Below are 17,419 nucleotides of genomic sequence, written 5' to 3'. Positions count from 1 at the left end.
TTTCTTTTTGAATATGATTCTAAACGCCATTTTAAATCGAAATGCTCTTAACAAAAATTTTCTAAAATGTAGTAGTTCTCGAGATATTTTAACTTTTGTTTTAACAACACAATTATTTTGTTTTATTACGACCTTTTCATAAGTTAGTCGCGTTTCTCCATCAACAATAATAGGTTTTTCAAAAGGCCCGTAAACTTTCCTACAACTTTCTCTTTAACATCAAGGCGATATTGTGAAACATTTTGAAGTTACAATATATATTTTATTATATAAAAAACAATATATATTTTATTTTATACGAGCATTTCGATTTAAAATGGCGTTTAGAATCATATTCAAAAAGAAAATTGTATTATTGACTGCAAATAGTAAGAATTATAAAAAAATGTCAAAAGTTGTTGTTAGGAAAACTTTTTTATTGAAAACTTCTCCATGATCCAAATACACTAAAAAGGTTGCTTTTACGTCTTTAAAACGATAAACATTAAATTTTTGACATTTTTTGATGGGGTAGCGCGAATAACTTTTAAAAAGAGCATAATTACACGAATTAATTGTTTTTGAAGTAGCCAAATTTCAAATATCTCGAAAACTATCGCATTTTGGAAGATTTTTGTTAAATGCATTTTGATTTTAAATGGTGCTTTGAATTATATTCTGTAATAAAATTACAATTTTGTATGTCAATTAGTATGAAATTTAAAAACATGTACGAAGTTATTGTTAGAAAAACTTTTTTACCGATTTTTTCTCCATCATGCAATCACAATCAAAATGTTTCTTTTCTCTTTATATTTTTGGTAACAAAATATAAAAAATTTAAAAAATGGGTTTTTTCGCAATTTAAATTTTTATCATAAATTTTTGTTTTTTTGAAAAATAACACATTTTTTTCAGTGTATATTTTTTTCGGACAGAAGCATTCATTCCCTGTAACTTGTTCTCAGATAGTTTTGCTGTATAAAATACAGTAATCGAACAAAAAAAAATTTGAAATTCATACGCGTAGAAACGTTTGCGCCCTTTTGAAAAATTACTCTTGTATCAAAATATTCCAATTGTCAGAGAATATCATGAAGATTCATACAGCGAACACACCTGCAAAGTTTCGTTCGAATCGACTATGGTCATATTTTGCGGTCGGCCGGTTTCTCATGGAATCCCTCATGAATAAAATTTCGAATTTCGTGAAATAGTTCACGAAAAAATAGCTAGAATATTTTGATTTTATGAATTAATGTTTCTACATCTATGGAAAAAAATCATGAGTCAACCTTTGGTTTTATGAATAATGTTCATAAAGTTGTGAACTAGTTCGCGTACTGAGAATCGAATTTGAAATAATTTAGCGGAAACCGTGACTGAAGTTCACAAAACAAAAACCAATATTTTCACTAAGCAAGCGTTATGCGGGCGTTACTGAAGGGAAATTGAACATAATTATAAAAGCCATGACTTTTGTTCATGGTTCTGCTTTCGTAACGTAAAAACGTGATTGTTCCAGAATTCATGGCACTTTATTCACAATTTTGGGAACATTTTTTTCTGTGTATAGACTAGATCAGCTACGAATACACGATATAAGTAAACGATTCACAGTAATACACAATCATTTCACTCGTTACCACAATGTGTGGAACATTGAGGCACACTTCTGTCAACTCAAAAACAGTCGTTTTATCTAAAAACACACAACACGGAAACACGTCCAATATTATCCCAAGAGCTGTTGTTGCTTTATCTTCCGCTCCACTAGGTTGACGGGTTTGACAGTATTGCAAACATAATTCAGCTAACATTATTAAGCATGTGTGTGTTTCAAAGATCCTCTGACAGACAACTGATTTAAGATGGTTATCGCATAACGCCTCGATAGTGGTGCATTGAGGCGACCGAGAGGGCTATTTGTTTTGTGAACCAGCCCAAACTAACGGTCAACCATTAGCCTGTGGCCGACTGGCGGGTTGTCGTGGATTGCGTTTTACCTACGCGTGCGAATCATCTATTCCAGGTCAGGATAGCATGAAAAAATACTATCAAAATGCAATTGTCATTGATAGTAACAAAATATCATTTGCTGGCATTTAGACGATTTGAAGTAGTTTGAATGCATATTTCATATGTTCTTTTATTCCACTTCATTAGTCTATTTTTGTGGTACTTTAATTAGTTTGATTTTACACTACTCATAAGTACCAAAAATAATATCGATCAATTTATACGGTCCTACTTAACTTTTTTTGTTTATTCGGTTTTTTTCCTTTTATTACTATATCTTAAGGTAAGTTTATACTAACACTAACAAATACAGTAAATTGCATATTCTCTCGTAAACACTTGCGATCTCTCTCATGTCAAACGTACAATCATGACCTTCCCGATAGCACAAGACTGGTCACAAACGCGAACATGCTATTGCAATCATTCACACATACTTACGCCCGCGATCTCGCTAACATTGAAATAATTAGGAGTGAATCATGAATCGGTCACGTCCGGAAGTCTCTACCCTCGATCCTAGCAGCTTATAAAATCGCTTATAAAAAATAAATTATACACGCAAAGTTACATACACGCTAACACACGCGACAACAACGTTAATATACAAACGCTCAAATCCTCCACGATCATCCAGGCATACCTACGCCCCGCGATCTCGAAGACAGGGTAACACCCCGATGACTAATTAAACGTTTTAACACTTATAAATTCACAAACGCGGTCTCAAAAGTGAACCTACAAACACTCGTGTTCGCGCGATAATGAATCGGTTACTTCGGAAAGTACCTATCCTCAGCCTCAGTAGCATAGGTACAATGCCTTCAGGTGGACTAAACAAAAAAAATGGCACTCATAGCCACTAAACAACACGTTCTATGATGACAAAAAATCGAATTTATACAAGTGAAGTCACATAAACGCACAAAACACGTTAACATACAACTGGTTGAGCCTTTCGCTAGCAGCCACGCAACCTACACTCGCGATCTCGCAAACATGATAACTGATAAAAATATTCAAACGCGGTCTCAAGCATGAACCTACAAATTCCTGCGCTCGCACAATCATGAATCAGTAACATCCGGAAGTCTCTATCCTCTGTACCAGAAGTCTAGGCTCCTGCCTTCAATTGGATAAAATAAAAAAAGAAAGTTTTCATATCCACTATACAACACTATACAACATGGCGACATAAACGGGAACTCTAGTGATATGGAAGTACTCACTTCCTTATAGTATCTGAACCGTACAGCGAAAATTAAGTATCAGAACACACGTAATTTTGCGAAAGGACATACAATCATAAAACAGAATTTATACACGCGAAGTTACACGTTCGCATACGCGGTCGGACACGTTAACGTACAAACGCTTGAGCCCTTCGCGATGATACACGCGATCGTGAAGTTTCTACCCTAGCACATATGATTTTCAAGGATGAATAGTTTTGGAACCCTATATCTCATGAGAAACAGTTGAACAGGGAAAAGGTTAATACTGGAGCATTCGTGCATTTTGTACAGATATATAACCATAGACGGAATGAAAGGTTTTATAGAAGGTTAGTCTACTTGTTATCAATTAGTATAGAAAGAATATGAGCTATAGGTAGTACAAAATTTCATATTATCCCAATTTTGTACTTTGGGATGATAAATTTTTGTAATATAATTGCTAGAACACAATCCTCACCAACTTTAGATAAACAACGAATCATATTTTATTAATCTACCCACCGATATGATTCATGGCATAAATCCATTTACCCAAAGAAAAATAATGACCGTTTTGGATAACACTCAAACTGAATTAAAAACCCGGGGCTATAGCATCAGGTAGTGCACCCCTACCTACGCAAAAGTTCCCCTCGACAAGTAAACTCAACAAACCCACCGCGAATAGAAAACATTGTTCAAACAAATCCAACGTATTAGCCGTTTTGCATATTCAAATTGATCCCTGTCTGTCACTTTCGTCCAGTGTTTTCAATTTACGAATCGTACATCGCCCACGAAACCCCTGCCACGTCGTCAGTTCCATTCAGCACAGTGTTTGACTGGTGGGAAACTTTTCTTTTTTTTCTCTCTCTCTCTCCTGTTCAACCATTTTATTTGTTCATCCAATTCTCGCCCTCTGCCATGACCAATATGGCAATTCGCGAGCGTTATGTACACATACAATTCCCTCGCAAGTGCCGCAGCAGCGCGTCCTAGCCATTCGCTTCGTTGTTCACTTTGAATCATTTTAACTTTGCACCACACTCACTGACTGCTATCCGTGCACCGTCCGTCCATCCGTTCGTCCTTCCACCGTTAGTCTGCACCAATTTCACAGCGGAAAATTTATTGCAGAAAGCTGGCTAAGCCGGCTGCGAAAGACCGGGAAATAGAACCAAATCCACTCTTCGACTCCGACTTCCTGGGGTTCGACGGGTGATTCTCGCCTTTCGCCTACTGCCAGTGACGCGTCGTGGTGGTCCGTTTCGGTTGCTTGCTGTTATTCAACGTAGGAACCCGAACATTGAAGGGAAAAGTTTTTTTTTTCGCCCAACAATCGACACTCGGTACTGTGGGAATGGGTGTGAAATGGTGGATAGATTTCTGTTGAGAATAGCGTAGTTCACAAAGGGCGTTTTGAAGCGAAATTTTGGCAGGGGTTTTTGGAAAATTATTCACTAACATTAGTAGTTATTCGACCTACAAGTTTGCTTATGTAAGTTTTCATTTTTTCTAATTTTTTTGTAGAAAGTCTGCATCTGCAGTCCATTTCAAACAGTTAACGCCTCCCCCTCCATACCAACCATCTGCTAAGTGACAAGAATTTAATTTAAGTTATTGAAGTAAAACATGCTTTATTACTGAACACTGCTCTCGTTTCGCAATTTACTGCCAACAAAGGGCAGAAAATGAATCGCTTCGCTGGAAAATACATCCTTGAGTGAGAATTGTGGATGAAATTGTATAAATACAACAAGCAACAGGATTTTTCCTCTACGTTGGCTTCTCTGATGGCCGATTTCTGCGTGGGGAAATTATGCTCCGAATAAAGAAAAGTACAACGTGAAAACGTTCTCTTAAGTAACGCTCAAGAATGTCAATCATTTTTTTATTTACCGACTCTGAGAGCCTTATACTTCTGGTGTGCCTTGGAGGCGAGATTTGTTTATTTCTTCCTCAGGCCGTGGGTGGGAGGAGGTAAAAGAATCGCTCGAGAAAAAGTAAACAAATAGCATCGGGCAATACTAAACCGGCACTATCACAGACAAGCATGGGTTGTAGATGGCCTGTCACTAAGTTTTATTAAAATTGAAATGTCGAGGATTGTGGCATAATTTGATTGTTTTTGTAAAATGGTGTCAGTCAGTGTAAGAATTTATAGATTATTTGATTCGATAAAAGCCAACTAAGACATGTTCGGAATAAAGAATGAATACTGTTGTTGAATTTCGAAAATAGCGAAACGACGCTGAGTGTGAGTCGCCCGCTTTTAAAAAACTGTTTTTAACAGCTCCCCAGTAGTACATCCTCTCGTAAAGATAAACAAAGTCCAAAACGTCAATTTCAATGGTTCATTTCACCTAATAAAGTGCCCACATTCTACCGATTCAAAGCACTTTGATCTAAGTCAATTAATTTTAATTTTTCGCTGGGTACTATACAACAAACCATCACGTTTCCGCCATTATTATGCTTCATGAAACTTGGATCCTGAACTATTGCTGAAAAACACTTCCTATAGAGAAATTATTCGCGTCGAGCCACTGAAAACAACGCAATTATTTTCTGCTGCTCTGACAGCAACAGTATGCCAGCCGAGGAGGCTTTAGAAATTCATCCAGGGGAGCAAATTTTTGTACGGTACGAGAACTAATTGTCAACAAGAGACCAGAAATTGATGTAAACAAAAAGTTATCAAGTCAAACATTAGCGATGATACCTCATCCAACCACCCACCCACCCACACAGCGAGCTGGAACCGTGTGGGGGAAAACAACAAACTCTTCATGATACCTACCTACACAAAGGACAACTGAACAACACGTTCGCAACTTACGAAGCGGCAACAGAAAAGCGCCCGCTCGAGGGTTAATTCGACGACTGGCACTTTCCAGGCAGAGAGCATGTGATAATTTGTTTGCCGCGAAATTCTTCACGGAAACTTTACACCCAACACACCGCCTACTAATGGGTAATGTTTTCGCTTATAATGGGTAGCAATTTCAGCGGCGAAAGCTGCCATCTCAAGACATTAGTGGGGTAGCGGCATACCGCACAATCATCCAATTTCGGGGGGGGCCCGTGTTTTGGCGTATTGATGTAGAAATTTGAACGTTCTTCTTGCGTCTGTTCGGCGGTCGGTGGTGGCCTGGAAAGTTGGAAAATGCGTGGCGCTGATCAATTATGCGTTGTTGTAGGCAACCGATTTTTTAATGTTGCGAAATTACCACGCACCTGTGTGAGGAACGTAATTTATTTGGATGCTGGTACTTTTATGAGTGGATTATTAGCTTAACCGTTATATTCATGAACGATTTGTGGGTTGGGGAAGATAAATGTTTGCAACATACATGTTTTGTAACTCCAGCTAAAAACAACTGCAACCTACACTATGAGGTTTGAATATAAAATGTACCTATGGAATATTTTCATATTCAGCGATATCAAAATGCTTCCAATAGTTGATTATCTACTGGGCGATTAGTTATTTGTTCGATCTTATCAAATTCGTAGCGCTTCTCAGAAAATACTCAAAAATTTTACAAAACTTTGTACATTCAGGATAGCTGTTTAGCCAACCAAAGACAATTTCCTTCGCTAAGATTGCTAAACTCGTAACACATATACACAGATCATTAATCATACTATAGGTATTGAAATATTTATTCAGAAAATAAAATTTCAAAAACGTTTTTAACTGAAGTTTTCCTTTTGCCTTTCTCATACAAAGAAAGGCTATACAATCACTCTGAAAACCGAGCTCTTTCCCAAGGCCCGCAAAGCCGAGCCTCATATACCATTCGACTCAGTTCGTCGAGAGCCGAGCCTCTCTGTCTGTGTATGTATGTGTGAGTCAAAAAATGTCACTCACTTTTCTCAGTGATTGCTAGGCCGATTTTAACAAAGTTATACCTACTCAAATGAAATATTGTGACTCTGGCTCTCTGACATCCAATTAATCCCTCATTGACCACTTTGACCTATTAGGAAGTGATCGAAAGCTTCAAGGAAGTCTATAAATTAAATACACACTTTTTTCCGGGATGGCTGAAAGGTATAGGATTCCTATCAACTGCTGTCGTATTTCATTGGGATTTGGAGTTATAAATTACACATAAAAGTTACACATAAATTCTCTGAAATCATTTTTCCTTTGCTACTACCAAGACAATGTTGATTGACAGGACAAGGATAGCAGTTTTTTTTCCAGAAGTACTGGATGACTAAAATGGTATATATAAGAGCGTTTGAGTGAAACGATGTCCTTCAAGTATACAGCATTGTTTCCCCAGGTAACATAAGAAGCAGTATATGTCCCGCTGAAGCTTCTAATGTCACTGCTCGCCTTTCACGAAATGACACCATTCAAGCATACATCTCTTCGTCTGATCATAATGACACCTCCCAAGTGCACGGATCATCTGACGTTCATACTTGGATCAACGTTACGGAATCAACTTGCAATGCAGGCTCAAATGACAAACTGGCTATTTATTACCAAAACATCCAAGGGCTCCGCACAAAAATCGATGACGTTTTTCAGGCTATCTCTACCACTCATTACGACATAATTGTACTCTCCGAGACCTAATTAGATGATAGGTTTAAGTCTCAACAGCTTTTTGACGATCCATATGCTGTTTATAGAAACGAGCGCAGTTATGTGAACAACCGCAAATCTCAATCGTATCAACCGCATTGAATAGATTCATCGATCTAACACCTGTTGAGGTTTCGCTTGTAAACTGTCCCACACAAATTAATAGCCTTGCCAGTCGCTACGGTCGTATCCTGGTCCATGTCTTATTGAATGAGACAGTACTAGCCGACTGCCGGATCAACGAACTTGCTGAGTCGATCTCTATGATTGATGCAAATCACACCCCTCTCCCTGGAAGTTATTATTTGTCTGTCAAGACTTGTAATTTTTGAGGATGTCCCGAATGATCCCGGTCGTGACTCTCACCGAACTGATTTCTTAGAAGCCGCACTGTTTCATACATATTGGCATTCACTTGAGCATGTGGGAGATATTGACTATGCCGGTGAATATTTCACCGCCGTGATTAATGCCCACTTGGCCGACTATATTCGTCTGTGTAGGCCGGCTTGTAAGCTACAATTACATCTTAAGAGCCAGTTTTTTCAAAAGGTTGCATCCCTTTGTTCAAGAGGACGTATTTTTTCAGCGTTTGGTTGTACATATGTGGGATGAACAATTTTGGAAACTCTTTGCAACAACCTAATTGTGGGTAGGTTTGTATGGATGAATTTTAGAGTAATTTTAGAACTACAAACTTGTGGTAATAACTTTTTGGTGTGTCTTGAAATTCGAGATATATTACATTTTTTCAGACACTTCTTACTTTCAAAATATATTTTTAATCGGGGTTCCAACCAATTTTTCATTTAAAATTCCATCATTTTCAGATCACTCAGATGCCTCAAAATACACTTCTATTGTTAAATAATAGAACTGTATTGTCGGCCAACGGGCAGCTCGGTCTTCCGGGCCCTGCGTTAGAAGATTAGGAGGGGGTCTTCCGAACTCCATAGCATGACCTCGGGTACAATATATAATTTCCTGTCCGTCTACTACCAGAATGTTCGTGGAATGAGAACAAAAACGCATATCTTTTTGCCCACCCACACCTCCTGCGAATATGACAGTATTTTTCACACCGAAGCTTGGCTACACGATGGATATGTTAAACTTCGAGCTTACGCAGAGCTACGACATTTATCGGTGCGATCGCTACTTTTCTATCGGTGATCTATATAGTGGATATGGTGTTGCGATAAAGAAAAATCTCCCAAGTAACCATAAGCTTGAATTAGCACTAATATTGCATTAAAAACCCTATTTCGGTATTCACAATGCCATCGAGCTGACGAATGTCAACAAGGAATAAAGGGTGGTTTCCGATTCGATATTCCATTTATTTGACTTGATTACAATTTTCTTAAGGGGGGATGCTTTGAAGTTACTTCCTTACTTTTTATCCTTTCCCACTGCGCTGCAATCATATTTATTTATTTTTTGGATTACCAGCCAGCGAGGTGTCTGGTTGACATATGTACTCGACCGAAAGCTGAGTGCATAACAGTGTTGCCTGTGCTGACAGATGCATTCCTGTCTTACTGTTCATCTCGTCGTACATCTAGAGCTGCGAGTCTTGTAGCTGGTCGCTCGTAGATCCCGGTATGGGGCCGCACCGCACCTGATCTTACTTGCGTTTTTCCCGTGTTATCAGAAATAATCCAACCCTCAAGCCAGCAGCTACGAGTCGACGAGGACTACAATATCGTTAACCGCAATTAGCTTGACCTCGCCGAACCACCATACTAGGAGAATTCCATCTCCGTAGCATTTCTGGAAATAGGTTTCCGATAACTCCGGTCTTTGCTCAGGGGCGGTGAGGTTTCTTAACAGCTACAGCTTAGCCACGTTATTACAAATAATCCCATTACCAACTAAAATAACTATCATCTTGATCTTTGTTTTGTCAGCGAACAGTTTTCTGGTACATCTGTAGTGATGGCTTCCTCTTCTTTAGTGAATACCGCAGTCCTTTTCTCCACTCTCGATTGGCCAAATATTCTGGAACCCTAAGATATTGTAACAGTAGTTCAAAGTAGTTTAAGGTTACGTTATTGACTGGCACGTTCCGAAGAAAGCTCATCGTCAACAAACCGGCCCCCGTTGGCAGACGAGCACGATGTGATGGTTGAAGTCTATTACGAGATTCCACTTAGAAACTTTTACACCAGTCTCAGCCATGCTTATAAACGAGCTAGTCAAGATCGTTTCTTTCGGTATCAGCAAAACATTTAGCATAATCTCAAGTCGCATCATTAATATTTCTGGAAATATGTGAATGAGCAGCGCAAGGAATCCCAATATATGTGCAGACTTTTTTCGGAGAAATTCGCGAATGTGGTCACAGATGAGGCCTTAACAGTTGATCAAATTGAACTCGCGGTTCGTCAAGTTCCGGTCGTGAGCTATCAATGTCAATCGATGTTAATGAAATGATAATTACTAGAGTTTGTTCTCGGCTCAAATTGTCTTTGAATCCGGGACCCGACGGTTTTCCTTCAGTACTTTTGAAAACGCACATCGACTTTTTGGTTAATCCGTTTCTTCACATCTTTATAGTATCTGTTACATTTTTCCCATCTTACTGGAAATCCACGAATAGGTTCCCAATTAATCAAAATGGGTAAAAGCGAAACGTCAATAATTACCGTGGAATTACTAATAAGATCAACATGGCTTTCCGTCTGGGCATCCGATAGCGACTAATCTACGCAACGTCTTACTCAAACCGATGTTGTTCACACAGATCTATCCACTGTTTTTGAAAAAATGAACTATGATACCGCTAAAATAGAGATATTTGCAATTAACGGTTGTTTCTTCTAGTAATTTCTATCCTACCTTACAGATCGAGAAATAGTAGTTGTCATTAGAGATTGTCAGGCACCTATATTTATTTTTACATCAAGCGTACCCTAGGGAAGTCACGTGGGACGGTTGATGTTTCAACTTTATTTCAACGACGTCCGCCTAGTTCTAACAACTCCACGCTTATCCTTCGCAGACGATCTCAATATATTGCTTCTCATCCGCTCTACTGAAGATTGTTGGTTACTCCAACAATAGTTTGAAGTCTTCGCTTACTAGGGTAACAAGAACGGCATGCGTGTAAATCCGAAGAAGTGGTCGGTGATCTCATTTTCACGAAAAAAGACTCGGTTTGTTTCAATTAGCGTCTGTTATTATCGATATTAGATTCGCAACTTACGTTTAAATAACTCTTTTTCTATACACTCTCGAATGGTGGGATGCATCTCTGTCAAAAATTTTAAGGATATTTATCGTCTCATACTGGAGGCATAGAGCCATTACTGGCCTACATAGAATCTTCATCACTGTTGCTTCTGTTTTCGACTTTATTTTGTCTCGCCAAACTCTGCGTCTTCGGCTGATTCCTTCATTTGCTGTTTAACGTTGTTTTATTTCACTTTATTGTTTTTATTATTTTACCAAAAATTTTGTAATATTTGACTTAGCTATAATTTTAGAATTATGGCATTATTGGGGCTGTTAGTGTATGTAAGACAAATACACATAGTTAAGAGAGAATTCGGCGCAGGCCCGTAGCCGGGATTTTGTTTCGTGAGGGGCTTAAAACTTGTTGCATAAATGTGTTAATTTTGGTGAATAAAGGTAGCCATGGGAAACTGAATGTAATTTTGAAAAGTTCTAGTTCCAAAACTAACGCAATAGATAATATGATACAAGAAAGGCTATAGTACATCAACGAATTATTGCTTGTGAATTAGATTATTATTAATTAACAAACTACAATTTTCATCGTTGGAATTTGCAAACAAAGTTGGTGGGTACCAACTATGTTTCATGCAACTTGGAGCCAACGAATTGGAGCTGTCCAGCGCAGATTCATACGATATGCGTTACGTCAATTGCCTTGGAACGATACGCCGAACCTGCCGCCATACGAAGACCGTTGTCGATTATTAGGACAAAAGTGTGCTTTAGAAGATCGTAGATACTCGTCGCAAGCTACCTTTGTTCTAAGCTTCTTCTGGATGAATATGACGTTCAATATCTCAAATCAAAAATCAACCTCTACGCACCAACCCGCGCCCTCCTCCCTCGAACAGTGCTGCAGACTGAAATGCGCAATACTAACTACGGTGCCTGCATGCCGACATTAGAAATGACCCGTCGATTCAACGATTGTAGCGACATCTCCGACTTCGTCATTAGTTCTACACAGCTTCGTAACCGTTTGTTGGCACGTTAGGTCATTTCTTTTTAGTTTAGTTCATTAAGACTCAGTGTCAGTTGGATTTCAAATATTTAAATGCAAATACAAGAGAATGTCGCTACAAATCTTCTGATCAGGTGCGGAGAAACGGTTCAACTCCTATTGAACGCTAATTTATAATACTTTCACAATAAGTACAATAAGTGCCGGTGATGAAATGTGCAATGCTCTGATCGAACATGGCTCGGGTAGCCCAAATTAATCTTCAGCATAAACGTACAACATCTATGAATCTATCCCGCCTTTTGCAGGAAGCAAAAACTTTCATAAGTTCTATAACCATACTTCCATAAAGGAAACTTCTATGTTGAAAAGCTACTTAACCCCGTCTTAGTAGCTTACAACAAAATGGCATAACAAATCCATGCTGAATGCCTCGTGCATGTAAACTTGTGAATAGTGCTATCGACGCATAGCTTCTATCCGACCTCACAACTCGTGATATTTGTGCTGTCAGTCAACGTGACTGTTGATAACTTAAAAAGGAAATACGTCTATTGTTCGGCATGTTCGCCGCATAATGAATCATCACCTTCTGATGATTTCAATATGGTTGTATCATACTGTGGCAGAAATTGGTTTCCACTCATAATCGCCAGTGATGCAAAGACCCACCATATAATTTGAGGCAGCTCAAATATCTATTTGAGAGGCACCTAATTTAGCAAATCACCCAACATTTGCACGATCTGGCAGAGAAGAGGAGTTAGACGTAACTTTCTACTCTGACTGTAGTACGCATGAGTTGGCAAACTGGTTCGTACCCAACGAGCTCTAACCGTCGTTATCTGATCATAAGTACATCGTCTTTGCTCATTTGAACGCCTAGATGTAGCAACCTCTTGCGGTTCTACTGTGTGATAATACAATTCAGAAACGCACATTGGATTTAATTGTATGGACTTTAAAAGATTGTAAATTCCTACACTTTTCGATTTTAGAATTTTCGGTAAATCGAAAATTGAGACACTTCCCAGCACCTTAGGTGTGAATAATGACAGTTGCGAGAAGCGTACTCCCTCTAATCGCAAAAATTGGGAAAAAAAATTTAATCAAAATCATAGAAAAGAATTACAATCGTAGCGGCGCTCTCTTCAACAATGTTTCGATTCATTGTATATAGTTTTCAAGTACCCACACTCATCGAGTGCAAGTAAGGTTGGAGAAAGGTCACTATTCGATTGCGCTGGAGGATGATCTGTTAAAGATTTTCACGGGTGTCTCTTTTCAATCCCTCCTAACTCATTCATTTCCAGTTTCTGTGCGTTTGGCTTATGAGGTATGGTATTGTGTGATTCTCTCCGGATAACGAAAGAAAAGCTGTACCAGGCTGAAACAGAAATTGGAAGAGATAAGTGGGAGGACTTCCATTTTATTGTCAAGCCATATACTACTAACTCGTACAACCATTTTGCGAAAATCGAAAGGTCTGATCATGGTAGATTGCGACAATATTTAGGCCAGTTCACCTTGATCTCAGAAGGTAGATTTTATATGAGCTCATATAAAAGAGCCACGCTGAACGAATACTCTTCTAGCTAGTATGCTTTGATCGTTGCATACAGGTTCTGCACTGCAAGGTAAAACTCGTCAAAATGTTCCAATTTGTCCATCTTCGACGCTATCGGGCTTTTCATACAACAAAAGCATTTGACAAGGTTCACATTGCTGTTATGGGACTGCAGTGACTAGCATTTCTTCCGTGCTTAGGTTACAATCTACTAACTACAACACCAACTGGAATCCCTCAAGGAAGTCACTTAAGGTCACTCATCTTTCTGTTATTCATCAACGATCGGTGTACCTGCATGAAGTCTGAATAATCTGAAATTTTTTCGTTGAATTGCCCTAGGACTCGACTATGCTGTGCTCCAAGATGACATAGTCAATATTGAAAAGTGGCGCACGTTGTATGGTATGCAGATCCACGGTAAGGTGATAAGCTTTGAGCGCTCGACACTTCTAAGGCGTTGCGAATATAAGCTTCAAGCCTATGTCCTCGAAAGGATTAATTCTCTCTGTGATTTGGGGGGGTTGGATTATTCGACCAAAAACTTCACTCCGCCGACAGCAATAATGGTGAAGACTTTAGCAAAATTGCGCTTTTTGACACGGAACACTGTTGAATTTGTGCGGTTCTACGCACTGATATCTGTGTACTGCGCACTGGTCCGGAGCATGTTGGAGTATCCTTTTCAAGTAAAGAGGCCATACACCGCCATTCAAAGCTACCGGTTGAAATGCTTAACTCCTTAATCTACTAAGAAAAATTCTGTGCAGTTCCATGTAATAGAAAAAAAATCCAATTAGGCTGAATCGGTGAAGTTTCTTGTGGACGAGTTCAGAACGACTTTTTTTGCTACTTACTTGGAATAATCTATTTCGCTTCTCATTTCCTAATAAGTATTTCAGATCTATTCGATGATAAAAAAATTAAAAATTAGCTGTCAGAATATAAATGATAAAGGTACATCCAGTTAACTTTTTCCACTGGTTAAAATATAAAAAATGACGCACAAATTTTTTTCCTGATGTCATCTTTTTCGATTTTATGAAATAAAAAAACGTCTGGTTTATTTAAACGGATCGTTACTGTTATTGAACCAAAATGTCTATCGATACTATATTTGTCTTCGCTCTGAACTAAAATGTTTTGTAGATTTCTGGAAAGTTGCAACGATCTGTTGAAGATGCCCCTTTTAATTACTCAATTAATTAAATATCAGGAGAATTGGGAAAGTTAATGTCGTTAGGTACAACAATCGATGTGCTGATCACATGAAGTATTTGTGCAGAGAAAGTTAGTTCGACCGCATTGAATCAGATCACTGAAGAAACACTTTTTTCCAAATTGCTCTTCTACTAACTTTCTACTGGAACAAAGAATTATTCGTTTACGAAAAAAATTGGATGGTTTGAAACATGTTATCACTAGTTGGGATAGTCTACAGCCAATGATTTCTAGTACATTGTTCATTGAATATCATTCGTCCAATAATATTTCGCAGCACAAAATTCAAAAACGAAACTGATACAATCTGTTACAAAATTTCCATTAGTATGTCCATAGCTCAACATATTATTTGTATCATTTCAACGCTATTATTTGAGTGACTCTAATGCCCTCTACAAACAACAATCGAAACGAAATATAAGCTAAAAATAATTCAACCTTAACTAGTGTTTACACGGCAATCTCCGCAAATTAAATTTATCATCAATTTGAACAAATTGAAAACTGCCATCAAATAAATATCACTCTAGCATTATTTCATACTCATATACAAACGCCAAAGCAAACATCGTCGACAAACAGAAAAATCATCATTTTTAATTTATTTTTCTTCTTTTCTCTTCTTTCGAAAAAAACGAAATATGCTTTTCGCTCATCTTCCCTCACCATCAATATAAAACCATCGCCGCGTGTCCGTCATCAATCGCAATCAAATCATCCTTGAACCGCAGGCCACATCCCACATCTCGCCGGCTCAAACCCCGAAGTCACCGGTCAATCAGCTCAAGTATCCGCCGAGCTACCCGCCACCATCACCTCATACTCTGTCGGCACCTCAGCTCGCCGGCCCTCAGCGCCGTGCTGTGTCCCCACTGGGTGGTTCGACGGTAGCTTTCAGCGGAGGTCGTGCCGTTCTTCCCCAGCAACAGCAGCAACGTCAACCAACTCGACCCGTTAGTGCTCCGTACTATCAACAGCAGCAGCATCATCACCAACAACAACAACATCAACATTATCAACAGCATAACCGCTATTCGTCACCTTCGACCGCTTCGTTGGCCTCGCCCCGCTCGCCCCAGATCATTGGCGGCGGGGGCTACAGCCCACGCGGTTGGTCTCACGTAAAATCACCGGTCCCGGTGTACAATCCTGCACACCAGCAGCGCCAGCAGCAGTACGTTCCACCGCCCTTTCAACCGGAACCCGCTCCGTACCAGCAGCCAACCACCGCTGGCTACGGATACGGTTACGGACCGAGAAAGGTACATAACTGAAAACCGCTTGGCCAAATATTCAGTCTCTCCGCTGCGCTCGCGCAAAACTCCGGTGGGTTCATAGAGTGTCGTTGTACCAACTAAGCGCTCTTTTATTTTTTTTACCTATATATCTACCGTGTAATTGTTTTGTGTTACTCTATCAGTTTAGTGTTATTTTCCTTTTTTTTGTCTAAATTTTACTTAGTCTTGATTTCCGTTAGTATCTATATACGTTGTTTACTTAAAATCGAAAACATGGACTTGTTTTGAGCTTTTACTTTTCTAAATCTGCTGATTTGTTAACAAAGATTGGAAACATCTAGAACTGCTTATCCACTCTTCGTTCATCGTGCACATTCACAGTTTCGAAGCACTAATTAGAATTAGTAAGAATTGTGAGTTGTTTTCATGTACTAAAATCTATTTTAATCAATCGCATTCCTTGGCAGATATGTGAAATAAGTAAGATAAGGTTGATCCTGATCACAACATATTCAGAAACAATCGGGTATCGTAAGTATCCTAAAAATGAGGAAAATTCTCCACTTGAATCTATCTGTCCGTCGCTTACATTTTCCTCTACGACAGCACTATTATAGTGTGGATCCGGAAGTGTTTTGAGTCCTCTTTCACATAGGTTTCGTCGTCCATCAAAATGCAGACACTTGGTCGCTGCAAAACTCGCGAATACAGTTCCCTTTATTGCAGCTTGTTGCTTTTGTTCTGCACTTTGTTTGGCGATTTTCACCTAGCCAAATGTCCAATAACTTTAATTTTCACTTCATTTTCAATACGCTACACTTTGGAAACGAAGAAATGCAAATTGCACAAAAAAGTGAACAAACGAAAGATAACAGTCAAACGCACGGCATACTATGATACCTTTTAGCCATCACAAATACGCGCGTACAACGCGAATAAAAGATTTGGATAACTTATTTTCGGTTGATCTAATCTCCAGGCGAGGGCAATGTCAGCTTCAAATTAAAATTAAATTAGACACAACTTGGCTCACTTCATACTGAAACCAAGACTGCAATACCTGATAAGTTCGAAACAAATCATTGCTAATTCCAACAAATTTGTTGATTCGACAGTTCAATTTGCTAGTCCCGATCTAAGAGTGACTTGTCATCACGCAATCTGCATATACAACCAGCCACACTAAGCATCTACCCGACCAGTGCAGTGGTGAAGATAGGTGCGATGCAACGAAATTCATCACCGAGCGCACAATGATCAGCACTTGCTATTCGCAAACACGCCTAAGCCTATATACCAATAGACCAATTGAATGCAATGAGCTGTTAAGAATCCTCTCTCCGTCAACCCACGCTTTGTTCGAACACAGTC

The 17,419-nt window shown here is 38.9% G+C and overlaps 1 protein-coding gene across 9 annotated transcripts in view; it reads left to right on the top strand.

The window, feature by feature from the left end:
- LOC131692479 (uncharacterized) overlaps window positions 1-17,419 on the top strand; it is a 534,648-nt gene that overhangs the window by 416,101 nt on the left and 101,128 nt on the right. For all 9 annotated transcript variants that reach the window (XM_058979544.1, XM_058979545.1, XM_058979546.1 and 6 more), the window contains one exon: window positions 15,542-16,072. In XM_058979544.1, coding sequence (XP_058835527.1) covers window positions 15,542-16,072 — 531 coding nt within the window. The remainder of the gene's footprint in view (window positions 1-15,541; window positions 16,073-17,419) is intronic.

The sequence above is a fragment of the Topomyia yanbarensis genome, chromosome 3 (assembly GCF_030247195.1).
Source record: "Topomyia yanbarensis strain Yona2022 chromosome 3, ASM3024719v1, whole genome shotgun sequence".
In the NCBI taxonomy this organism is placed as follows: domain Eukaryota; kingdom Metazoa; phylum Arthropoda; class Insecta; order Diptera; family Culicidae; genus Topomyia; species Topomyia yanbarensis.
The sequence above is the reverse complement of the archived record's forward strand: the minus strand, read 5'-3'. Positions and strand labels throughout refer to the sequence as shown.